This window comes from Dermacentor silvarum, chromosome 2, assembly GCF_013339745.2.
Source record: "Dermacentor silvarum isolate Dsil-2018 chromosome 2, BIME_Dsil_1.4, whole genome shotgun sequence".
Lineage (NCBI taxonomy): Eukaryota > Metazoa > Arthropoda > Arachnida > Ixodida > Ixodidae > Dermacentor > Dermacentor silvarum.
In genome coordinates, this window is record NC_051155.1 from 107,917,374 (window position 1) to 107,944,371 (window position 26,998).

General features: G+C 46.7%; 1 protein-coding gene across 1 annotated transcript; it reads right to left on the reverse strand.

Moving 5' to 3' along the window:
- Positions 1-4,456: 4,456 nt before the first annotated feature.
- LOC119441671 (THAP domain-containing protein 10-like) lies at positions 4,457-20,203 on the reverse strand. Its single transcript, XM_037706264.2, has 4 exons — positions 19,598-20,203; positions 19,442-19,538; positions 6,370-6,495; positions 4,457-4,745 (listed from the first exon to the last, which is right to left on the reverse strand). The coding sequence occupies exons 1-4, from the start codon at positions 19,934-19,936 to the stop codon at positions 4,726-4,728; spliced, it is 582 nt and encodes a 193-aa protein (XP_037562192.1). The 5' UTR covers positions 19,937-20,203; the 3' UTR covers positions 4,457-4,725.
- Between the last annotated feature and the right edge of the window lie 6,795 nt (positions 20,204-26,998).

Sequence of the window (26,998 nt, forward strand, 5' to 3'; positions counted from 1 at the left end):
TCTTGTCTGAAATATTGCTAATTTGTAAAGCCGTCACCAAGTACCCCCCAAACAGCAGCATATATTCTAGTATAATTGTAGTAAATTCTAGTAGTGCACTGTTTCATTGCAATTAATATTTACTGTGCATGGAACTATGTGTTTTATATCGAACTGTTCAAAAACTAATTATTGAAATATCTTTTACAGGACTAAAGGTTGTTTATCTCAGAAAAGAAGTAGCAAGAAGTCTATGATATCGCTTGCCGCAGCATAAAACTGCATGCTCCTAAGAAGCCCTAAAATGAGCTACAATGCTATGTAGGATCTACTACTGGATCTACAAGCCATTGTCAGACCTGCCAGTTTTAAAACGTTAAAATACTAGTCAAAGCCAACAAAATACTAATATTTAGTGAAAGATAGTAAAAACTGCTTTATTACTCAACATTTTTACTCTTGAAAATAAAAGCAAACTGGGCAAGTAGGTATTGGTTCACTTGGTGAAACCGTGACCAGAGAGCAAGGGAAATCGCCAGTGCCTTTCATATCCAACCAGCAGGAAATTTTCGCATCAGCTGTTCCGCCGTAGTTCTGCATGAAAGTGAATGTAAGTTGTTAGACACATGAAGATTCAAAGAGATTTAGTTATGTTCGCATGATTTTTTAATGATCTTGTAACGTAGAGAGATTGATGATGTCCGGCTAGTGCATGCGCAGCGTTTGTATATTTCTGTTGTACCTTCTGCTTTTCAGAGAAGTAAACACTTAGTTGTAGTCTGAGCTCGTGTCCTGTCATTATTCTTCACCATGCACCTCATCTTAAGCACCTTTTCAAATGTTTACTGTTTACTAAAAAATTTGCAGGCTGGGCCTCTGAAGGAACACTGTAAGCAGGCCGACCCTCTAGCCTTATATTTGCAGCTAGAATGATCTCTGCGAAGTAGTCAAACTTCATTATAACAAAGCTGCACTCGCAGCGAAAAAAAATTTTTAATCGCGAATTATCATTAATTTGCGGTTTTAAATTCTCAGGAGTAAAAACAACCTCACAAATTTCCAGAGCTTTCCTGGTGAATAGTATCTTGTCAGTAAGCACTTATACACAAATCGAAAGAAGGTCGGGCGAAAACAGCAAGGTTATGAGCACAAGAGCATGTGGTGCAGATCGCACCAAGAGCAATGCAATGGCGTGGCTCATAGCATCTGAGATTCGCATGTGGCGCGTCGCACAGCACCATAAATTTTAAACGCCATGGTTGACCGCACTCAGGCGAACATGAACAGATCTGCATGACCATGAACTCGCTGTCACAATGTGAGCGAACGCTTTGCACCACCGTGTCTCAGTAACTTGAGATTATGCAACCACCACACTAGATGTGTGGGAACACAATGCGTATCAAGGCACCAACCATCTCAGCTTGTCCCTTCGCACTTGCCACCAATTACCTCCCAGGTACAGCGTGTGGCCCTTGTATGGACACATGCAAGGAGGAGAAGCACACTAGCGGGAGAGGGTACGAAGGAGGGCCTCGCCGCCCCCCCGCTCCGTTATCTTCTAGCTGCAAGATCACGTTACCGTTACCACGCGTTCACCCCCTCTCCATCCCACTTGTGCAGAAGGAATCATCAGCTCTCGTGTTTCTCCGAGCTGCTGTAAGCCCCGCGGCCTCCACAAGATGTTTACCAATGTGACAAATGGCGAAAGCACGTTCCAGTGCGTGCGCTATGGCGGCATGTTTGCCACTCAAACTTTTTACGAAGAAAGACTCTTGAAATAACTTTTGCCTCCACCGCTATTTTTATTATTTTTTGCTATATTTACAAGCCATACAGGCACCAAGCACATGTCTGAATTGGCCGAAAACTTCATTAAATCGAAATCACATGCCACAAAATTACTTCATTAAATCGCCAAAAAAGAAAATACATGATTTTCAATAGAACTAAGGTCGGGAAATGAAAACAGTTTGTTAAATAGCAGATTTCACTAAATCGAGGTTTGACTGTATTATGTATGACAATGTATGTGACACAGAAAAATTTTTAAAGATGGGAATATTCAGGCAATTTATTCACGAGATATTCACTTATTGAGTGTTCAAACTTCGGATTTCAGTATACATTGGTTCTAGTGAGTGGGCGGCGCTACTCTTGTTCGGCCCACATAATAGAGGGGGTCTGAAAAGCTGGTCAGCCAATGTATCTGTATCCTTCTGAAATCAATTTCGCTTGAAACTAGGTGCTAATGAAATCAAAATTAAAATCTGTGGTGTTATGTGCTAAAATCACAATCTGATTATGAGGGACACCATAGTGAAGGGCTCCGAATTAATTTTAATCCCCTGGGATTCTTAACATGCACTCGATGCACAGTACACAAGCGTTCTTGCATTTCACCTCCATCAGAATGCCACCGACGTGGCTGCGCTAATGACATCCTAAAATTATTGATGTCAATATCTCAATCATGAACAAGCTCCGAGATTTCGTCATTTTGCTGTAAAGTCGTATAAGTCGGTAGGTATGCATTGTCTAGACACACTCTACAATACAGTACAATTGATTCCATGTACCGGACACTGTAAATATGAGCACCACGTATAGGACATGAAAGGGAAAAACTGTCACACATTCAACAGTTGCACGAAGCTACAAACAAAAAACCTGTATGATTTTCTCAGAAATGAAACTTCATAGTTGAAGAAAGATTTGTTAGCGTACGGAATCGGGACGAATTTTTCTTCATCTACAAAGTTTTTCTGAGAAACCCATATGGGCTTCCTTTGTAGCTTCATGCTATTGTCGGGTGGATGAATGACTATGTTTCCCTTGCATAAGCTTTCCTCCATCTTGCAGGCTTCTGCAGAACTCATTCACCAAGTGTACAGGGGCATAGCTAGATGTTTTCGGGGAGGAAGGCACTCACTTGACCGGAGACTGGAAGGAGGAGGGAGGAGGGGGGCTGGTCAAGCCACAGATACTAATACAGAAATATCACGAGGAGAGGGAGGGAGGAATCACGTGCCTGGAGTGCCATCCCTTGGCTACGCCACTGCAAGCATAGTATTTCACTCTTCTGGTTAAACTGATGGCTCATTCATACTGACACATGTACTTGTTTATCTTTTCACCGGCTAACAAATGTTAAACGTTACCGCTCAGTGCAGGACGTGCCTGCATGTATCGGAAGTTTCTCGAACATTATTGATACTTCTATCCGTTGTCTGTTGTCACTGACGCTTATGTAATCAGACTCTATGAGCAAATTGTCTAGTACTTTCTGGAAGACACGCGGGCACCAGGGATTACTCTGGAACCTTCGATGACTCATGTTTAAAAGCAGACGTGTTTCGCCGCTGATCAGATTTCGATGATCGTCGACTGTGTTCGCCGCTATCGTTCTCCTTCGAGTGCAACTTGCTTTTGTGGGCACAGGTTCGCCCAATAAAATGTCAGTTTCGTCATTCATAGTTTTGCGACTGTGAATGACGAAACGGACGTTGCCTCTGTGTCTCGACGTTGCCAACTACTTGCAGCGTACCGAAGAAGGTCGACAGCTTGCTCGCCTGCGCATCAAAAACCAGCAAAGGACCGATAGCCAACGCTACAATCTTCGACGACGCTACGTCGAGTACCAGCCCGGCGACAGTGTTTGGGTCTGGACTCCAATATGCCGACGAGGACTTAGCGAGGAACTGTTACGACACTATTTCAGACCCTATAAGATCATCCGACATATTGGCGCACTGGACTATGAGGCCGTACCAGACGGCATTTCGCAATCACAGCGGCGCCGCGAACGACCTGAAGTCATCCATGTGGTGCGTCTTAAGCCTTTCTATGCCTGAAGACAAACTTAGGGACTTTGTTGCTTTGCTGTTGTTTTTTCTTTATTACGCGTGGTTTTGTTTTCGCTTTCGTGTTGGTTTGTAGCATCGGGACGATGTTTTTTTAAGGGGAGGGTATTGACAAGTGTACTTGTTTATCTTTTCACCGGTGACCACTTTACACCGGCTAACAAATGTTAAGCGTTATCGCTCGGCGCAGGACGCGCCTGCATGTATCGAAAGTTTCTCGAACATTATCGATGCTTCTATCCGTTGTCGTCACTGACGCTTATGTAATCTGACTGTATGAGCGACACGAATTGTCTAGTACTTTCTAGAAGACATGCGGGCACCAGAGATTACTCTGGAACCTTCGATGACTCATGTATAAGAGCAGACTCGTTTCGCTAATCAGATTTCGACGATCACCGACTGTGTTTGCCGATATCGTACTGCTTCGAATGACACTTGCTTTTGTGGGCACAGATTCGCCCAATAAGAAGTCCGTTTCATCATTGACAGTTTTGCTACTGTTTTCTTCAACCCCGTCACTACTACGTGACAATACTCAAATCTCATACCAAGTGGCAATACTTCGTTAATACGGTTTAAGATAACAGGTTTCAGTGAATTACTTGCCTGTTTCATCCAGAATGGTTGGGATGATTGTTGTAGAGCTCGTCTGTCTTAGTCACGACAGTGGTGGGCTCTCAACAATGGCACTGCTCAGACCCATCTCTTGACGTATACGTTAGAGATAGCTCTCAAAGTGACAGTACTAGCCATGACAGTCAACACACGTTGCCTGTCATGACAAGTACTGCCGCAGTCCAGAGCCACCTCTAACATACATGTTAAAGATGGGTCTCAACATTATCACTGTAGAGAGCCCACTGACGCACCTCTTCTGATACTATAAGTCGGTCTGGCATTCTGGAAGGACAATCGAGCATGCATACACTCATTGTAGATGATTCACAACAAGTAGTGCTTTCATTATAGCAGAGTGCTTTCATTACAGTATCCATCTTGAACTTATATGACAGCTTATAAAAAGACCGAACTACAGCACCTGAGAAAAGTGGCACACACGAAGCTCTGTTAAGATTTACTACACTATGCTTCTAATAAAAAAAAAACACTGTTAAGCAAAAAGCAGGCATCAGATATTAAAATCTTCTTTTAAGTGCCTGCAAGGTTCATAATGCATGATATATATCAATGTTGCTCAAACTGCAGTCCACGGACATGCACGGTACTTATGCATATTCAGGTGGTTGCTCTTTCCCACCATGAATAGCAGCAGTGCATTCTCAGTGTCAGCCTCCAACTCACAGTGCCCCCACTGAACGATAAGTGAAACAAAGCGCGCGCCTGTTGTGAACACAACCTGTGATCATCTTCGAAGGCTTGTTGCCACAGACCTTTATGATTCCCCCAATAACGATACTCTGGCTCATAAAACTAGACTCCATTCCAAAGACTTAAGCTTATGACCCTCCCATGAACATGACATCACATTTTCAGCTGCTTGCACTCAGCTCAAGCTCTGCCAACAAGCAGAATCAGCAATGCACCACTCAATACTGAAACTACCAAAACGTGAAAGTGCAGGTGGGACAGCAAAAAGAAGACTTTTGACTACCCAAAGCATCATCAAGGTTAACACCAATAAGTGGCAAGTAGCATGTTTTTCCGTGTTAAAAGGCAATGGATCATATTTTCATTATCAGTGGTTGACTGCTAGCGACAAAATTAGAAGTCTTTATAAAATTATAAGTTTTTGCTGGAATGTTCTTGTTGAGTCGCAAATTGTGTCCTATACTGACTTCATTTTCTGACTTACTAAAGCTTTGTTCTCGGTAACTTGATGCCTTAGACGTTTTTGAGCATTAGTCTCTCACTTGAGCTTTTTTAGATCTTTGCCTCTAGTGTCTCTTTAAACAAATGTCAGTTGTAGTCAAGCATGTGTTGTATTGGTGCACACTCTGCAAACCGCTTGATTTTGCACTGGTAAGATATTCATCTGACTCTGAGCCTCAGAATAAGAGCAACCAACTACACACACCCTTATAAAATCGAAACGGGTTCGAAAGAACTATTAATAAGCATCATCCATCAAAAGAGCAAGTGATACATACACATGGCAAGGTTTTTATGACAGTTAACCTGTCAGAAGCCATGCCCACCACATAGATTTCGGTCAAAGTGAAGCAAGAAAGTGTCAATGATGAATGCGCTTCAGATTTTAACTGTCCTCAAAGAAAATTTGACAGCGCCATCATTTCCAGCATGCTACATATCACTTCTCTCATCGATTATAAGGCACAGCAAGTTACACATTAAGCAATAAACAATCTAGTGTGGAATGAAGCATAACATGCTTCAGTGCTTGTGTCCTCAACATGGCAGCTGGTCTCCTGAGCGTGCTTTTGCTGCAAAAATGAACACGTAATACCTCAGGGGCCCTAATAACTCCATAAGCATGGAGTTATTAAACAAACAGCTGTCAAACAGCTCACTGTTTGACAACCATTACCTCAGAAAGCCTACTCACCCATGTCTTTTACCAGTCGGCTTCTTTTGGTATGTACAGGCCTTGGCTTTGGCATCATAGCCACCTGAGCAGTCTTGGAGGCCACTGCGACAGCATACTGTGTCTGTGCATCCACTTTTATGTGTCCTGTAGGAAAGAAGCAAGATCTGTAATTTACATTCTGTGTAACATTTCGGGAACACAGAAGGGTGAGTACATCAAGCATGTCGCAAAACTGCCGAGAGGTTTTTCTTTTCCTCCCTGCTCTCGCTCGTGTGAAACAGCTCCATTCAGTGTCTCCCTACTTTCACGTTTTCCTCATCCTGTTTCGTGCTTCACACATTCGCTGGCACTGACAAATGTTGCTGCAGTTGCAACAAACAACCTGAGTAGCATCAATGCATTACTTGTTGCATGTGACTCCAGACTGTGAGTTGTGCCATGTAAATGAGACTATAGGTCATGTGCTTTGTGACTGCCGTAAGCACGTGGAAGAGCATCAAAGGTTGAAGAATGACCTTACACGTCTTGACAGCCCACCGTTGTCGGAGGAAGTTATTTTAGGCCCTTGGCCAGACGCTCAATCGAGTTTCAAGGCCATCCAGGCGTTACTGAACTTTTTAAAAAGTACGGGCCTGGACTGTAGGCTTTGAGCATGCCAAATTGCTGGCCATATGTTTTACATCCTCCTTCTCTCATCATCGTCACCCATCATGTGCCTCTTCCTTCCCCTTCCCCCAACGCTGAGTAGCTGGCTAGAGGAATTTACCTCAGGCCAACCTCTCTGCATTTCGCATCATTAAACTTCTCTCTGTTCTGTAGATGAGAACTGTTCCGCAAAGTTGTCCCTTGAACCATGTAAGTGATTAGCAATTTATATGGCAGAGGTCACTGCCACTTTTTGAGGTGAAGACATAGGCTACAGGCCAAGTAGCGCTTGAAGTTCTGCAATTCAAGGAGTCTGGTGCACTTACAGATTTTTCAAGGTCAAGTAGATAAGAAAACATGCATATGCAAACAATATTCACTTATGAGTGCATCTCAAGACAAGGGTATGCCCCAAAAGCCTTGCATTCAAAATCCTCACAACATTCCCTATTTTTTATGCCCCATGCCTAATCTTTTCTATTCTCCCACTGTGTGGAGGCTGTCACTCTTGGCCAGTGCCTCACCCCCCTCAGCACTCCACTTCCCTTCAACTTTTAAAGTCCCTTGCCAAACCCCCAGTCTCTCGTCTGTCAGTCGGTGAATAGGACACAAAAAAAAGAACATCTTACAGAGCAGTGAAACAGTGGAGAGGCTTGGCCTCCCGAGTCCGACATGGGAGCAGCAAGCCGGGGGCACCAACGGGTCTCCGCTGGCTAGTCCCTCAGGACCTCAATAAAAGTTCATTGTCTGTCTGTCTCACAGAGCACGAAACAACCCCGCAAAATAGTGTCAGTGTGCACACCTGTGTTCTGTGTAACAACATTAAAGGCGCCCTGCAAGACGTCTTATCAAAGTCGTGAAAATCACTTCACATAAAAGAACAATTTTACAAATATTTTGCAGCAAAAAGTATTAGAATGCATTCAGTAGAAGCAAAGCTAGCAGCATTCAAAGACTGCCCTTCCTCCTCTTCACGGTGCTTCCGTTCCTGTATCCAACTGCTGGCACTACAGAGGCTATGACGGAGCAGGGCAGTGTCCACAATGCTCCGCGCACTTAACATCACAGTGGCAGGCATCTTAAATTTGGTTTTAAATGTTGATGTACATGCCACCACTTCCAATTTTGGTGCCTACGACATGTCAAACTAAACTCAGAAACTCAGAGGCTGCCACCTAACTAGGCTTGCGAAGCTGTTCGCCTTGCAGTAACCGGAGCAGTGCATTTTTAGCACTCTCGCTGCAGCCAACAACTGCACACTGACGTCGCAGTTTCGTGTTCATTTTCAGCAAAGGCCTAGTGAAATGCGTCTCCCACAAATTCCACAGATGCGAAAGCAGCAAACGCCACATCCGTACTGCACGTCTACTTGCGTTCATGGAGTCTATGTGTGCACTAGCATTACACAGAAAGGAAAAGACGCACTGGAACACACGAACTGTAATAGCGGTCAGAGTGACTTCAGCGATGGCACGATCTTGCCTTGTGGAGGAGGCAGCACAACTCAAGCAGACAGCGGCCCCTGAATATCGGAAGTACAAAGCTCTGAATGCAGTGGTATTTTGTAATTCTTTATTATGTCAAACATTGTACGTGTCCCACTGCACGGAATTGAGTAATACTTGGCTCAGGTGTTCATGGAAGCATTCTCTCACATCTAGCATGATTTATTTACCATGTCCAAAGAGTATTGCAGGCCCCCTTTAACATAGAACCTTTAGATATAACGTCATCTCATAGAAATCTCTAAAGCACACAGTACTCTTAATAAAAGAGTGTATGATATTCAACGGCTATTTTAATTTCCTTAAATTTCTAATAATTGGGCAACATCATAGTGCAACTGGGTATGTGCCAACAGGTACTCCAGCTTACATAACGATTTTGACCAAGAAATTAGTGCCAGTGAACGCACCTGTTTTCTGCATAATAAAAAGTTAACCGGGATATAAAACCATATACCGTTGCTTCATAGCTATCTTTTTAAAGCATACATACCTCTTAATAGAATGGCACATAATTTGCAATAGCTCCTTCGATCTTTTTTTTAAATTCATCTATCCTTCTTGGGCCATTTGGTGCGTGCAACTGGGCGAGTGCCCATTTTTGACCATTCCTTCAAAATGGGCATGTGCCACTGCGACACAAGGGGTATTGAAGCCTTAAATGTATGTGTGTATCTATAACGAAGCCTTAACCCTTTGCGGTCCGTTGTCGGGCACCGCCCGACAAGGGTGTTCGGGGGTTAAATTTCGCCGTTTTTCTCACTGCGATCATGATACATGATGCGCCATACATGATGCGCGATACATGATGCGCCATCTCTTGAGGGATAAATAAACTTGGTTTGTTGAAGTTTACTTCTCTTTGCACTAGGGCACAGCACAATGTTCAGCACGGCTTCTGGATACCAGAGAGTTCTCACTTGCGCGCGCAACTGCACGTTCGCGCGGCTCGCTGAGAGCATGACCACTTTTTCCCCGCGTGCATTTTACGGTGGTGCATTTAGTGAAAGCTTCTAGGGGTTTCCATTGTCAATAGCTTTATTTTGAGGCGCACACAGCTGCAGAATCATGGTGAGAAAGAACAGCGACACCTGCAGTACCGCCGCAACCTCACCCTACAGCTGGTGGGTGACGTGAGGGCTAGAGCCAAAAAGCGAGGCCCGTCTGCGTGGAAGGACTGCGAGGAAACGCTAGATGGGAGAGCCATTTCATCTACAAGCTCCCAGGCCAAAGCAGCAAGGACTGTGCTGCTTGTAACGATCGAAAAACAAACTGAGGCAGGAGGGAAACTGTGTTTTTCTGCAAAACCTGCAGTAACAACCCTGCCCTGCACCCAGGATAATGCTTCGAGCCCCCCCCGCCGGTATCACACGCTGCTCAGATATCGGTAGAGGAGTTGCCTGCAGAATGCAAGAGAACAAATAAATATCCTGAGAGTTTTTCTTCCACAGTTGGTAGTTTTGTTAGCGGCGCCAGAAACTGGCAAAACAGTTTCGGACCGCAAAGGGTTAATGGGCCCCCTCACCAGGTCTGACCATTTTGAGCTGACAAGCGCAGTGCATACAATCTGTGCTAACGATCATGTCTGCTAAGTATTACATCAGAACGAGCCGCAAAAGAGTCAAAATTTCAAACCAAACACCGCTTGCCCTTCTCCTCGTGGGCGCCAAGCTCCCAGCCAGAGAGTTGACTGTATATGCGCAAGTTGCGCCTACGTACATGTATGTGCTGTGACGTCACTCTCAGTGAAACGCGACTTCAAGAATTATTCAAGGAAACAGCAGTTATTTGCTTGATATGTCGCTTCAATAGACTAATTACAGTTTAGAGAATGTCTGCATGTCGTTGTTTTACTTCGTACTGCAGCAAGAGAAATGTACTTCCATTTCGTCTGCTTGTTCCCACAACGTGCAGTCACGCGCACTGAGAGCGAAACTATGTCACTTTCTACTGTGTTCCAGCATGCGATCATCCTCTATGATCCGCTTGCGTCTGCCTCAGTTTTGTTTAGCACTGACTTATACTGCCAGTCAGATGTTCTCGTGCACAACATGCAAAATCGTGCACTGCACGAAACACAAGCGCAACAGCTCACGCGCACGACTGCCAGTGAATGTGCACCGTGTAGGAAAAAAGCGACAGAAAAAAAAAGAAGGCGGGGGCCCGCGACGTATGTGTCACGTGGTCTTCCAGCTCCAGTACGGGACAACGCAGGGAAGGAATTTTGCTTGCGGAGGCTAGATGGGGCAAGGGGAGAGAGTGTCTCTCTTGGCAGTCACGCTCACCTCTTGAAAGCATGGTTTCACGGCACTGAAATATTTCTATCTCGGCTATTAATGAACCAATTTCAACAATTCTTGAGGCAGAATGCTCCCAAGAGGGCACGTAGCAACTTCCAGTGTATCACAAAAATTTGCTTTGTGGCTCTGGTGAGGGGCCCTTAAAAGGTACAATTTGTGCGTACAATGCACTTTTTCGGATTATGTGTGACCCACGGGTACAAGATGGTTTTCAAGCTTCCGAAAGCAGCTTATCGCGCATCATCTGCACTTTGTTAAAATTAAATTATGGAGCTTTACATGCCAAAACCATGATCTGATTATGAGGCGCGAGAGGTGGGGGTCTCCAGAATAATTTGGCCCACCTGGGGTTCCATGCACCTAATCTAAGTACACGGGTATTTTCACATTTCGCCCCCATCAAAATGCGGCCGGGATTTCATCCCGCGACCTCGTGCTTAGCAGCCTATATGTCTTCACTTTGTGATACTGAAACTCTGCAGAGAAATAAATCTGTATCTGTATTTAGATTCTGATAGTTAATAAAGTTCACATCCCACACTGCACTCTATGGCATTGGTCGTGCATGAAGCTTTCTCTGAAAACATGCTATTGAAATCAGTATGAAACGCTGAGCAACGTCTTTTTTTACCTGTGGTCACAACACCATCAGCAGAAATTTGCAACACCGATCTCCCCCCCTCACTGAGGTAGTCCCCCAACTTGTTTGGGGCCGTTTTGATGAAGTTACATGGCGTTATCGTGAAAGAATAATTCTTTGACTAATGTAGTGCATGCATAAGACTGCTTTGTACCGCACCTATGGCCGTAGGTGATGCATTATATGTTTTAATCTTTTGGTTTAGTGCTTCAGATGAATGATATCTCCAATCATGCAAGGCATATGCTTACGCACTTTCTTTTCTTGTCAGGTATAAAATTTAATGGCATATGTTCTTAAAACGACCACAGAGACGAAAGATGTCAGTGTCATCAAATTCGACAATACATGTTTCTAAGTGTTCAATTATGGATGTGTTATATGCCCGGGAATAATCGTTAAAGCACTGAGCCAATGTTTTCTGCTTCTGCGCATTAAAACCAGAAATGGGTAAGAAAACGCTGACAATGTTGTGATCCGAGATCTCATGTTCAACGAAAGTGGAATAACTAAAAAAACAGTATTGAATAAACACTACGTCTACGAAAGAGCTTGAACAGCCCTGCACTTAAGTTGGTTTATTTACTACTTGAATAAGGTCATGTGACAACATAATGTCAAAGAAATGTCAAAGAATATTAACATGGTTGCATTGATACACTCTAGAATGTAGTCATTCCCAGTCAACACCTGGTATATTAAAATCACCAATTAAAAGCATTTTACTGTTCCCATACTGATGCATATGTGCTTGTGATGTACTTAAATAATCGGGTGACACATCTGGTGGCCTGTACAGTCGAGCGATTCTTGTAACAATACAGAGCGGGCGTCACCTGGCCAACCAGCCAGCGCCTTCCAACGGCGCGAAGCGACAAGATCAGCAAGTGTAGTGCATGCGTACCAAGTTCACTCGAAGTGCAAGTTTCGTCTGCTAGGCTATTCAATACCCGCACGACACAGCCTCTGGCACGATTGATTCGGCACAAGCTACCCGGCTTATTCGAGGTAGCAGGGGTGTGTGCCCCTGGCTTTCGTCTTTTATTTTTTTTAGTGTGTGCTGCTCTAGTGCGCACCGGAAAATAATGAACAAAATGTGCAGAGCTGCAACGCACCTGCATCATACGGGCAAGAGAGTGTAGCGCAAGAGGGGATTATCAACTTTTCGATATAGTTTCAAACGTAGCACATCAACTATTTCTCCTTTTTTTCACGCTTTGTCCTTTATCTTACGGTGCATGTGGACTACAGCGTCATATGTTATAAACGAGACGCGTTTGGGTTGATGCGCACTTGCTCTCTCCGATAAGCAGGGAAGCTTCCACTGAGTTAATCGCGACAGGGGCAGTGTCGCGCCTGTGGGAAGAGCCTAGCAGACGAAACTTGCGCTTTAAGTGAACTTTGTGCACATGCGCTACTCTTGATGATCTCGTCGCTTCGTGCCGTTAGAAGGCACTGAACGGCCAGCCAGTCGACGCTCGCTCGATACTGTTAAAGAATCGGTCGACTGTACATCGCATACAGAATAAAGGTTCAGCTACAACAAGACAGTTTTATGCGTAGGCATTCCAGTTCACGTAAATAGTGCAGCAAAACAGCACCAACTGCTCTTCAATAAGAACTGCTACTCCACTGCCTCTTGTTAATCTATCTGCGGAAAACAGTGTGTGACAGCGGGAAGACGTCATCAGCGATTTCATTGTGTAACCAGGTATTGGCTGAGTAATGATAGTGATATGGGGATAATGCTGCAATAATATTGTAACGAATGGGATGGATTTATTTACAATAATGATGGATGGTTAGCGTAGCGCAAGGGACAGGACGGTCATCCAAGCCCAACAGGCAGCGGCCAGCTCCTCGCGCACCCTTCTTTCTCTTCCTTCGGCTGCGCCGTGCAGCGTGACAATTTCTCCGGGCGGTCACCGCAGGCAGGTCGCGGCCAGGCCGCCGGCGCCTCCAAGTAGCGCTCATCAACGGAGCATTGGTGGCACACGCGGTTGGCATCTGGGCCTTGAAATTGAGCCAGTTCATCTCTAATAACTTGCCGTACCAAAGCAGTCAGGTCGTTAGAGGCAGTTACGTCCACACTTGCTATGTTGGTCACGTTGTCCAGCCGCCCAAACTTCAGGAGAATGCGGCGTGTCTTCAGAGCCTCGAACGTACGACAGTGATGCCTTAAGTTGGACGGGGTAGTGAGGTCTTCCTTAGAGATCAAAAAATTGTACACATCTTCGGCAAATCCTTTGAGTAGGTGTCCGACCTTGTCCTCGTCCGACATGTTTGCGTTCACAATTCCACAAAGCTTCGATATAGGTGGTACACGTCTCTCCCGGTAACTGCGCTCGTCGTGAAAGTGTCTGCTCAGCCTTTTTCTTTTTCGAAAGTGAATCGCCAAAGCATTTCTTTATCTCTTCGACGAAGCTGTCCCAAGTTCTGAGCGAGCCCTCATTATTGTCGAACCACATGAGGGCAGTTCCCGCGAGGAAAAAGACAACGTTAGAGAGCTGCGCAGCCGCGCTCTTCATTGAGGCGGCTCACCCTCTCGTAGTGTCTCAACCAGTCCTCGACGTCCTCATTCGCTTTGCCTGAGAATGTGCGTGCTTCTCGATGAGGTGTCCAGTAACCGCCTTGCCTCGGGCGAATGTTTTCTGCCGCGATTTCCTCGTGAACGTCGCCTCCATCCGAATCGCTCATGTCGACGTCTCCCGGTGGTAGCCCGGCCAACCGCTGCGTCGAAGGGGTAGTAGAGCTTGGTCGTCCAGTGTGATGTACCCCGCACCTCCACCAAATTGTAACGGATGGGATGGATTTATTTACAAGAATGATGGATGGTTAGTGTAGCGCAAGGGACAGGACGGTCATCCAAGCCCAACAGGCAGCGGCCAGCTCCTAGCGCACCCTTCTTTCTCTTCCTTGTGGGGATGCGCGTCTCCTGTGGTCCGGCTTCACCGCACGGCGGAGGCGGTCGTAGTGGTTGCGGCGCGTTGCGAGAGATGGCGCGAGTGTCGCGATGCTAACGCCACTGAATGGCGGGGTGACTTGGGAGAAAAGGTCAACGGCGCTGCCTTTTTGGGTTGGGATCGGCGGCCAACACGCACGAACGCTTCGCGCGTGCGCCGGCCCGCTTCGCGCGACCGTCGCGCGAGGCTTAGAGCAGGACACCGGTATGGACGAACACGGTTCGTTCGAGCGCGCCACCGTTCGCGTGACTGTACACAGTGAACGACTAGGCGATGGTGTCATAGCATGGGGCGAACGTATTCGCTCGCTATCGGGTCGCGGTGAGTCGGACTTCCTTGATTTGTCGCGCGCCCGTGTGAATGTTCTATTGGTTGTAATTCGGCTAGTGTGCATTAGTGTATGAAAGGTGCAATAAATGCCCTTGTGATTGTTTGCACTACTGTGTTGTCGTTCCTTTGTCCCAAGAGCACATGTGAGACCCCACATCCTTCGGCTGCGCCGTGCATCGTGACAATATTATTTCCAATTCCTCAGTTTTATTTTTAACGCTGCAGGAGTTTGAATTAAGGGGAGCACCTTTTGCATTGCGATCGTATCACATCATTACTGTGCTTGTTCGCTCCGCTCGCTCCTTATTTTGACTCTTTCACTCGGTTTGTCATCTCGGATGTACTCAGCTTGCCGTTCACCAAGCTAACTCTTCCCTTGTTGTTTGTCGCTTTTTGTACTATCCCAAAGCAGCTTGTTTTTGTAATGTAGCTTGTAAATAGTCAGTCTGGATAAATATTTTACTCTCATTTTCGGCGCAATCTCTAGAATAGTCTTCTTTTTGTTAAAATCTTGTAGGTATAATATAACAGGTCTTTTCCCGCCTTTTCTACCAACCCGGTGAATGCGCGCCATGGTTCCACACTTGACTCCCATTTTAATCTGGAAAACGTCTGTGCTCTCGGGAATGCAATGAATAATGAGGTTAGAACACCTGGCTTCAATTCTCAATATCTGCTGATTCTTTAGTCTGAAAGCCTAAAAGGTGTTCTATTGACTTCAGAGACTGTTTGCATTTGGATTGCCTCGCTCAGGCATATCTGACGACTCGATAGCTGAGATGCAAGCAGATCACAGAGCAAGATCACATGCTGGAACATGGTAGAAAATGACAGTTTCATTAGCGCACGTGACTCCACGACGTGGGGACAAGCAGACGAAATGGAAGTACATCTCTCTTGCTGCGGTGCGAAGTAAAACAAACTTTAATTCATCTACTGAAGCAACAGATTACCTAAACAATGGATGTTGCCTTGAATAATGCTCATCACGTGTCACTATGAGCGACGTCACAGCATATACATGCACCTAGGCACACTTGCTGATATACGCCATCCCCCCCCCCCCCCCCCGACTTCGAGTGTGGCGCCCACGAGAAGGGCAAATGGCATTTAGTTTGAAATTTCAGCTCTTTCCGCGGCACGTAGGGGTGTAACACTTATACCCCTGTCCCACTGGAAGTTTTTAATATCATTAGATTCGAATTACATTTGATGCAACGAATGCCATTCGACCGTGGTGGTGCTACACAGTAAAAATTAATGTAATTCGGTCATGATATCAATGGTGATAATTACAAAAGAATTGGCAAGAAAAATAGGACAAGGTATATGTAGAGTGTATGAAAAGTGAATCTATTATTTTAACATAAATATGGGGCATCACTTCACTGAAATAACACAAAAATATAACTTCTATTTCAGAATGTCTGGCCACCATAAGCCAAGACAAGGCTGAGCCAGCTTAGTAGCATGCATAGCCAATAAATTGAACACAAACAATGTGACTGGTATGGCAGCGCTGAACGGCATCACTCAGTTGCAGCAGGTGAAGTGGTTAGTAGCGGTGTACGTTACATCGCGCACCATTGCGCCTGGCACCAGCACGCTCGCCAGTGGCGCACCGACGGGGGGTTCGAGGGTTGTAACCCTCCCCTGAGGCCGACTTAACCCCCCCTTTTGTTTAACCCCTTTGCTTTCCTTGCGCAATTGAGTACTGCAACTAAGATGTAAGATGCGCAATCGTCTGCACACTCGCAAAAAGCAGATTTTTTGACAATTTCCTGTGAATAAATTGAAATTAGTGCTGTTTAGATGGTATTGGCAAACTGTCACCCCCCGGGCAGAGATCCTGGGTGCGCTACTGGCGCTCACTTTGTTGCCATTCGAGACACCGGAAACACACTTGCACACAGGCGCCCGATTGCTTACATTATGCCCAACTGGTAAAGCGACGGCGGCCAGACGCCACTTAGGTGGAGAGAAAAAACATTTTTGACAATCTTCCATACAGCTTTTCTCTCATTAAAATTGCAGACACCTTAAAAGACACAAAATTAATTACCCTTTTACATGAGCGCTTCTCAAATTACGCTGAATGTCGTATTTTACTTTGTATCTGCGTTAGAGAGAATACATTCACTTTGAATGGGAAGCCGAATGGGAAGTTTCTCGAACTCATTCGATTGCAGAAGTCATTCAATTCTAATGGCATTAAATATCACTGTGTAGCAGCCAAGTAATGTCATTCGATGCTAATGCCATTAGATTCGAATGACATTAAAACACCCAATGTGTCAGGGGTATTAGTAGACACGATCGTTAGCGCACATTGTATGCTCTGCACTCTTCAGCTCAAAATTACCAGAGCTGGTGAGGGGCCCTTTAAAGCTCGCGATTTGCTTTCTAAACGTTTGGATTTACGTGAGAAAAAATTCCTAATAGCCACTACTAGTATGAATAAATGAAGTAAAGAATTAACTTCAGCAGCCATTATTGTTAAAATGGTGTCTACCCAATCACAGTTTGTGCCACACATGTTAGTCGGCAGTCTATGTAAAACTCTGTCAATTTGTCGAGCTCGTGACTGACCGCAAGAACCATACACCATTACACAGTACCGCAAAATAGATTTGCCCATGGCTTCGAACACAATTTTACGCAGATGAACAGAACTGTTGCGCTTAGTTCGATATAATTGGCCAGAAAGCAGTCGGAGATGCTTAACATTAACACCAGGACATCTTTTCAGCGAAGTACATTCCCAAATATCTAACATAACCTATTAGTCCAACAGACGACGCCAATTCATCTGGCTAGCATTAGTCGAGTAGAAAGGCACCCTAAATTAAGCATCTAGCTTTCTTCTATTAAATTGTTGTGACAATGAGCACTTGTTTTTTGCATAGCCAGTAAAGATGAAACTTTCGAGTGCCCTAGCATTACGCCGCATTGCATCCTTATGCAGCCAACTTGCATCATGCAAAAGCTTTATTTTGCTGCCAGATAAAAATGATCGGACGCTAAACAAGAGATAGTAGGCAAAGAACAAATGTTTAGTGGGAAGCAACAAAACTTGACTCCTCTAGTAACAACTATTGTGTCATTAGGGTGAACACACAGCTATATGTTACATTCACTGAAATCAGCTATGCATTGACTATGCAGCCAATATGCTCAATAACCAACCATCAAGTGTAATAGTCAGCCTAGTAATGCTGTCAAAAGGTATTTTTCTAATTTCTTACAACCAAAAGGAAGCAAACATTATAGTAGTTATGAGAATTGAATACAATATTTCAGTGGTGAGCATCATCATTTATAAATTCTAAAATTCATAACAGCTGTCTGTACCTTTGATTGCTTCAAGGCAGCGTTAATGTTTTTGTCGTCAGATCTGTAGGCACAAAAGCACATGGAAGTGACTTGTTTTCACCACGCGCTCCACTTTCTTGCTACTATGTAATTTCGCCGCCACTCTACGCAGGTGGTGCCACATGGCCAGCATCAATAAAGCCCCTGAAAAATAAAGTAGTGCCGTTCGTGTCAATGTGCAGCACATCTTCTCACTGTGTGTTCTGTAGATTGTAAACAAAGTTAGTTGAGGTGCGAAGCCCAGTCGAGAGTGGCGCTTGACCGGAAAGATGGGCTCGTGCAATTATCCCGCTAGGGCACAGCAGGGCGGTGCGGTTCGCAGCGGTGTATTTTCGAGAGAAGGAAAAATGCAAAATGGTAACGTTGAGAACGGCAATGGAATGTATGTAGAAACAAGGGGCGTGATTTGCGTCGTGGCTGAAAGTGTAAAAATATGCGGTATTCAATCAGTCAGTCAATAAACAGAAGTGCTCGCATTGTGTTTAGGTGCATGACATAAAGCCTGTGAAAAAGAAAGGTATTTTTTTAGGCTCTTTAAACTGAGAAGTTTCTGCCGATAGTGTGGTTACAACTTGTTCACTATTTTAGGGGTACACCGTGTCATGGAAGTGCAGTGATAAGATTTAAGTAAACGCTTGTACTGGGAAAAACCATCCCCGCAAGCAAGCAGGGCCCGGTGCGAGTGCGTTTGCATGCAGACACGCGCAGCGTTGACGCTACTGAAGGCAGCGAAACTGCACTTGAAACGGCCATCCGGGTAAGTACGGTGGCACTGAGAAATCGCACGGTTTCAGATGTGACGCACTGCGTTTTTAGAAGGTCGAGAGAGCGCCACCTTGAGTGTCCCCCAGTTCTTTAGTTTTTTTTTTTTTTCCTTGTTTACTAGGTCGGGGGATGGCGTCTTCCTTAGTTTTGTTGACCGCGTCTGAATCAGTTTGCACGGTGGCTCTGCGCGTTTCGGGATGCCCACCTGCTGTGCTAGTGGTACCGTGGGCGCCGGTGACGCAGCTCCCGTGCTAGCGAACACGCGCCAGTAAAGCCCGGACGCGCCCGGTCGTGCTCGCGGCTCTCGCGTTCGCAGTTTCCTTGTGGACACCCTAGAGCCGCTGCTGCAGCTGCTAGGAGAGGAGGCAGAGGCGAAGGAGCGCAGTTGGCGCTACTTTATATTTTTCCAGGGGCTTTCGGCATCAAAGCCCACCATAAACATACTTAAAACAGCAGCGCACGACGTGGCTTCTGCAGGATCTACGGTTCTACGGCCGCCGCAGCGCAAATTGTAGCAAGTAGCGTGCGGTTAAGACGGTCATCGTTCCAATACGATCGGTCAACACATACCCGGAATAGTCGGCCTGGATATCGGGTCCGCGAAGCGGCGCTTCAGCGACAATTGCACCAAGGAAGCAGGCTCTCCTGCTGGCTCCCCTTCGCCAGACTGCACGATAGATGACATCGTCACACGCTGCACTGCATGCGAACACACCATATACAAACCTCGCGGCGAGGATGTTTGGGGGCTGCAGCAGCTGCTTTTGCTTGCGAGCCACTAACGCCGGGGTAAATGCTCGGGATGGCATTAGGCTCGAGACGAAGTCTACTCGTGGCAAAACCAAACTGCGCTAAGTATCGCGGATTTTGCATGAAGCAAGTAGCCTCAAAATGGAGCGCACAGATGCGATTGGTCCGCCCCGGATTCCATCCATCGCGTTTAGTGGCGCGCACAAACTCAATCCACCGCTTTCGTAGAGGTTCTACGGTAGGAAACTGATGCATTGCTACACCGTCTCCTTGTTTTGTGTAGCAGTATTCCACGCAGCAGGTAAATCTCGACATGTTCAATACCGAAATCAATGCATTAGCTAACACACACTTGCAGTCATTGCGGCGCACTCAAAGCATCACCTTCCTACAACGCCGAGCACAACGGAACCGCGGCCGTGAACAGGACACTCGCGCGGAGAACACGACGCAAAGAACCATTAAGCTGCCGTCACGAGCTGCAACTACGGCAGAGAGTGGCAACAAAGCGACAAATGCATCAACACAAGTTCAAGATATCCATTAGCATGTCCATTAGAGTGTATCTCCATGCAGGCACTGCTCTATTGGCGAATTCCATTGGGAGAACAGGAGCACTCAAAAGCACGCTGAAAGTGCTCGTTCCAGAAGCGACGTGTTCCAGTGGTCGAACAGGAGTGGGAGAGCCGTCATCCAGTGGTAGAACAAGAGCAGTTTCGCTGCGCTTCTACCTTGAGACAACATACGCGACCTGCCAGTGATGAACTGCGCCCGCTCTAGGCCGCGTTATCGCTATCTCGTGATCCGCAAGTGACTCAGCCCGACTCGTCTGGCTGAGAAGCGGCCGAATATCATCGATAGCGTTGCGCGCGCCACAGTTATCCGCTTGAGCGACGCAAACGCCGGCACTGCCATCTCTTGTGCACTTCGCCGCTTACTCGCACTACTTCTAGTTCACTGTACTCGCACCGCGAGAGGAAACTTCAAGGCGCCGTCTTGCGTACATTTCTTTTTGTAAATTAAAAAGTCACCGTTGTCATAGCCTTTGATGACGCGAAAAGTCATTAATATTGATTACCATACAAACACAATAGTGAAAAGTACCAAATGTCGCAGAAAGTTTGCTAGTTTCAACCAATATTATTTCAAATAAACGTGTTTTTAATAGAAATGATGGTTCAAAACACAAATGCCAACACCACCCGAGAGCGATGCAAATGCTATGAGCACGCGTTGTGAACAAAAGATTTTCATGGCCCCAAATGACAGGAAAAATGCGGCGATACGCATGCCTCTCGACTGACACTGCATATGGCCGCTCATTACCATAATTACAGTGTACTAGTCTAGTACACTGTACCATAATTCGCGCGGCTCGTCGCACCACAAATTATGGCGGAAAATCAGTGCAATGGCGGCCCAGCGCAACGTCACGCAACGTCAAATTGACGTTTACGAAACGGCCCTTCCTGTGACGCTCTTCACGGGATATTCTTTCAGCCAATCAACAACTGACATGCCGGCTATCTTGAAACGCCACCACATATTCGCGAAATTGCAGATGCATTCCACGGGCTTCTGCACGCTACCGTACACTTTCTTTTTAAAGCGCTAAAGTCGCAATATAGGTGCTAAGGACCACACAAAAGTATTAGTCGATAAAATTTGCAGCTCCACGTCACGTTTCGTCATTCTGACGAAAACGCAAAATAGCATTTTGCAAAACTTCCGTTTCCCGGCACAAATTTCAAAACACGTGACCTCTGGACAGCCAATGAGACAGCCCAGATGGCGGATAATGGCGGCCGTGCAGCCGCCATGCGTGTCCAGAATAGAGCCCCTGGTTAAACCACGACCTCCTCCTTAGAGAAGGTCGTGGGTTAAACCTAGTCGAGCAGCGATAGCTACAAACCCCCGGCTGCGCTTATGCTTCGCTTGTAGTTAGACATGTTATGTTTATGCCGTAATGGCGATAAAAAGGCGAATCCCGAAGAACTTCAACCCACGGCAAGATCGAGGACCGCACGTGAAACTTCATCTGCCAAATACACAGTTTTCGCAAACAGCCGTCTCTTGATGTTCACAATGCTTCTAGGCAGCTGTTTAAGCATCTCGTCTGGCTCAACCGGCACATTTACAATGGGGCCCTTAATTCCAAACTGTCCATTCCTCCAGTTCGTTAAGCACCTAATCTGCAGAAACGGTATTCTGGGCGAAATGAACCGTTCGGCCACACTGTTTAACGGCGGCAACCCCAAAGGCAAAGGAGGGTAACGATACCCATTAGACACACTGTATAACGTAAGGCACTTTCTGCTCTCTAAGGCTGTTGCGGTACGTGTTGCACACTTTAACTGTCTGTGACTTTTCCTCGTCCCAATCGGCATAAGCCATGAGAAGAGTACAGTACATGAGTTCACTCACCGGCGACAAATCATTCTGATGCCACAACCTCTCACACACTGCACACACACTACCAAACGGATTGTTGGTGAAACGGCGGTGAAACTCACGGGTAACAGACTCGCACTCAGTCTGATCGTAAAGTCAGTCTTGCGTTGGTCGACCCCATCAACGGTTTGTGAACGCGCTCTTCTAACCATATCTCTCTTCCGTCGTTTGTCGAGTCGTTCGGCACGCTCCCCTTCGGTCTCTTCAGGCACGACGTTTCTTCAAAGTTTCAGCACGTCTTGCAAGGCGGGCTGCCTTCAGAGACGCAGAACTCGAGCAGCATTCATCATCAGAGGTCGGCGCTGTAGATTCATCGTTAGAGGCTAAGCGAGCCCGTCTAGCGGCATCGCTTTCACGACGTTTGGCCAACCGTTCGGCACGCTCCTCTTGAGTCTCTTGAGCGCGCTGTCTCCTCTCACTTCATTTCTACGGCGATCCCTGGCCTCCTTCAGGCTGGTCGACTTCTCACCATCCATACTGAGGCCTCAACTATGGCTGTTATCACAGCTGCGGAGCGCGGGGTGTGACCTCATACAGAGGGCGCAGCGGGGGCCCAACGGCTAACCAACGGCAGGAGCGGTGGCCGCGCGGCGACCGCGACGAGGCGAGTTGCCGGAGAATCGAGGCCCGTGGTGTAGTAAGCGGTTCGCGTGGAAAGGGAAAGGTTGAAGCTATCTTCTGCAGCCCTTGAGAGAGCACGGCTCAGCGCCAACAGGGAGGGGAACGTGGGAGAGAAAGGGGATAGGGTGAAGTCGTCACCATGGCTGGGCGAGGCAAACCGTTGTGTGCTGTGAAAAAGTAGCGCCATGTTTTGAAGATAGCCGCTTTCCTCCTCTCCTGCCCGTTCTCTCGGCGCTCAGCCCCACGATTGACCGAATGCTGTCACGTGCTCTGGCGCGCTTTTTTTCTTGCTTGTTTTTCGCTCCCGCCGCCATCGCGGTGCCAGACCATTGCGAGCGGTGTATAGAGGCACTACGCATCGCGTCTCCATTGCGCTTTTAAGGCGTAGTGTTCGCGATGCCGTGTTGCTCGGCATTCGGGTGCAGAAAACGCGAAACAGACGGCAAGCGACTCTTCGAGACGCGGCGCAGAGGAAGGTCTGGCTTCAAAGAATCAGCCGGGCTGGTTTCAACCCAACACAATGGTCCCGGCTGTGTGAGGTAAGCGAGCGATTCTTCAATGATCCCTAATCTCACATGCTGCCACTTGCTGTGTGAGGCTTCGTTAGTTTTTCTCCCTCCTAAGTGCCGCATTGTTCGCGCTGCATGTTCGCGCTGCATTTGCAAGTTTCGTGGCCGCATTTCATCATGTTTTCAAACGCACGTGGTTTTTGTTGACTGGGTTATACAATCCATGGCGTTGTGTTTGTGTGGCCTGAATGTATGCGAACGGCACGTTTTGAGTGTATCGCAGTATGTTATGAAGCGGTGACGGTACGTACGAAAAAATGGGCGCTTACCTGTGGAAAGACGAACTTATTAGGGCTATTTAGTTAGGGCGACATTGCGCCTCCAGCAAAAAAAAAAAAAAAAAAGTATTCGCTCCACATTTGATATAACCGGGGATCATTATTGTGGCAGCTTGCTCCTTCGCTTTTTATGACAGATTCCCTGTTGCGGGTGCATTAATTCAGTTATTCAATATTGGAAAACGAACAATCTCCCGGAAGAACTGCTAGCAACGCGATCCACATTGCAACGCCCTTGATTATAGAGTTAACTCATTCCCGCGTGGCCTTGTCAGTGGCCAGGACAAACCCGGATGTTAACTCATCGTTTCTGCTCTGCATTTGATAAGATAGTAGATACAATACGCAGGGCAGAATTTCTCGGACCCGCGCGCAGCACATGCAAGCGGCAATATGATCCGCAAAAGCAGCCTCGCATACACCTGTAAGATGACCGCTGCCGCGCTACTCAAATCCGCAAAAAAAGAAAAAAAAATGTGTAGAGTAGTGTAAGGCTTCCTGCAAGCGAGCGAAGCCACTAGCCTCATTATCGACGGACCGCTTCCGCCGAATGATCGGTAGCTCACTAGTCAGTGAAACCTGTAAGACAACTGCATATATACAGCTGGTGGATCATTCACTCCCGCAGCGTAGTCATTGTTAGAGGCCCGCTGTGCACGTTAGCCGCTGGCCAACGAGGGACTGGAGCTACTGAAACGCGGAGATGACGGCGCTAGGTCAACCAACGCCGAGGTCGCACGTGGCATGGCTCAGTTAAAGCCCGACTTAGAGGCTTTAGGCTCACTGTATCACCGCTAATAGTACACCCATCTAAGCGCAACGGCATTTATGCGTCCTCTCGTTGTTTCGGCAGCCAGTCATAATATAACGCGAAAAATTCCGATCAAAATACGAGTTCAAGAGCGCGAGCGACACGTAGCCACAGCGTTTCATTCGGAGAGCGTCTGCTAGTTCAGCACCGCGTAGGAGGAGCCACGGTCGACAGAACAGAGAGTGAACGCCGGCGCAGGAGGAGGAGAGAGGAGATGGCGCTACTTTTCTCTTATTGAGGGGTTTTAGCCAGCCGCGCCTGTAGGAGTGGTGGCCGCGCGGCGACCGCGACGAGCCGAGTTGTTGGAGAATCGAGGGCTGTGGTGTGACGTCAAAGTGCGGCCACAGCTCCAAGTGCGGCGACGGCGAAGAGGCGAAAACCTGGAGTAATGTAACTATCGCTACAAAAGTCGACGACTGCGGCAAAAGCTTTAGGCCGCTTGCTGATTCCAACTTGGGCCTGCAAATTTCCTAACTTCATCACCCCACCTATTATTTTCTGCCGTCCTCGACTGCGCTACCCTTCTCATGGCACCCATTCTGTAACTCTAATAGTCCACCGATTACCTACCCTACGCATTACATGGCCTGCCCAGCTCCATTTATTTCTCTTAATGCCAGCTAGAATATCGGCCATCCCCGTTTGCTCTTGATCCACATCGCTCTCTTCCTATCTCTCTTCGCTCTCTTCCTAAGATTTTTCGTTCCATCGCTCTTTGTGCGGTCCCTAACTTGTTCTCGAGCTTCTTTGTTAACCTCCAAGTTTCTTCCCCATATGTTAGCACCGGTAGAATGCAATGATTGTACACTTTTCTTTTCAACGACAGTGGTAAGCTCCTAGTCAGGATTTGACGATGCCTGCCGTAGCCGTATGCACTGCAACCCAATTTTATTCTTCTGTTAATTTCTTTCTCATGATCAGCGTCCCCTGTGAATAATTGACCTAGATAAACGCACTCCTTTACAGACTCTAGAGGCTGACTGGCGATCCTGAATTCTTGTTCCCTTGCCAGGCTATTGAACATTATCTTTGTCTTCTGCATATTCATCTTCAACCCAGTTCTTACACTTTCTCGATTAAGGTCCTCAATCATTTGTTGTAATTCGTCTCCATTGTTGCTGAATAGGACAATGTCATCTGCAAACCGAAGGTTGCTGAGATATTCGCCGTTGATCCTCACTCCTGTGTTGTTCAGTATGGAGTAATTTGTGGACTCCTGAAGACGGTCGTACAGCCTTTAGTACGCGCGGCCACAGCCAAGACTTGACACCGTTCATTGCACATCGGTATATAACTGCTGTGTGATGGTGTATTGCCATCTAAGCGCAACGGCATAGCGCTTTTGGACAATTATGCGTCAACTAATGAAGGGGAATTATAAGATGGACTCAAAGATCGTAGCCTTCTTCCGGATGCGCTACTCGGCAAATACAGTTCACTATAACTCTTTTTTCCTCACGCAGCAACTCTTTTAAGTATTATTTTTTTTTTCGCGCACAATAGTGGACTGGAACCAGCTAAAAATGACGTCGTCTCTGCGCCAACATTAACTTCTTTTTATCATGTTTACGATTTTGTTTGTGCCATGTTTGCAGTGACAGTGTTTTACTTCTGTAGTGAGTTGCGTGTGCCCAACCTGTACGCTTTGTAAGAGTTTTCTTTATTAACTGTGCATTTTCTGTACATACCAATGTATCCGTTATGATTGTACCACCCGTCATCGCATGGTGATTGCAGTATTATATAAAATAAATAAATAATAGCGTTTTTTTTTTTCGATAAAGCCTCCGAACACCTGCCACGAAGGAATGTACTAGAAGTACTCGAAAGAGCCGTCCAGCCCTATTTACAACGCGTGAGCTGCCCTAGTTGACGACAGTCATGCGATACGACCGCTAATCTGAGAAGTTTCTGAGAATACTCCTTGTAAATCAGGACTGACCAAAACCACGGTCGACAGAAGAGAGATTTGTGAACGCGCAAGGGGCGCAGGAGGAGGAGAGAGGAGAGTTGTTCTGGCGCGATGTATTAATACTTTTCTCTTATTGAGGCGGTTCTTTGCACGGTGAGGTACGCGCGCCCGCCAGCCGCGCCTGTAGGAGTGGTGGCCGCGCGGCGACCGCGACGAGCCGAGTTGTTGGAGAATCGAGGGCTGTGGTGTGACGTCAAAGTGCGGCCACGGCTCCAAGTGCGGCGACGGCGAAGAGGCGAAAACCTGGAGTAATGTAACTATCGCTACAAAAGTCGACGACTGCGGCAAAAGCTTTAGGCCGCTAGCTGATTCCAACTTGGGCCTGCAAATTTCCTAACTTCATCACCCCACCTATTATTTTCTGCCGTCCTCGACTGCGCTACCCTTCTCATGGCACCCATTCTGTAACTCTAATAGTCCACCGATTACCTACCCTACGCATTACATGGCCTGCCCAGCTCCATTTATTTCTCTTAATGCCAGCTAGAATATCGGCCATCCCCGTTTGCTCTCTGATCCACATCGCTCTCTTCCTATCTCTCTTCGCTCTCTTCCTTACATATTTCGTTCCATCGCTCTTTGTGCGTTCCTTAACTTGTTCTCGAGCTTCTTTGTTAACCTCCAAGTTTCTGCCCCATATGTTAGCAACGGTAGAATGCAATGATTGTACGGTTT

Excerpts from the sequence above, each read along its gene's own strand:
- LOC119441671 (XM_037706264.2), bottom strand. The coding sequence starts at position 19,936 with ATGTCGAGATTTACCTGCTGCGTGGAATACTGCTACACAAAACAAGGA. Across the intron at positions 19,539-19,597 it reads CCAAACATCCTCGCCGCGAG|TCTGGCGAAGGGGAGCCAGC; the intron begins GTTTGTATATGG and ends TCTATCGTGCAG. Across the intron at positions 6,496-19,441 it reads ATCCAGGCCGACTATTCCGG|GACACATAAAAGTGGATGCA; the intron begins GTATGTGTTGAC and ends TCTTTCCTACAG.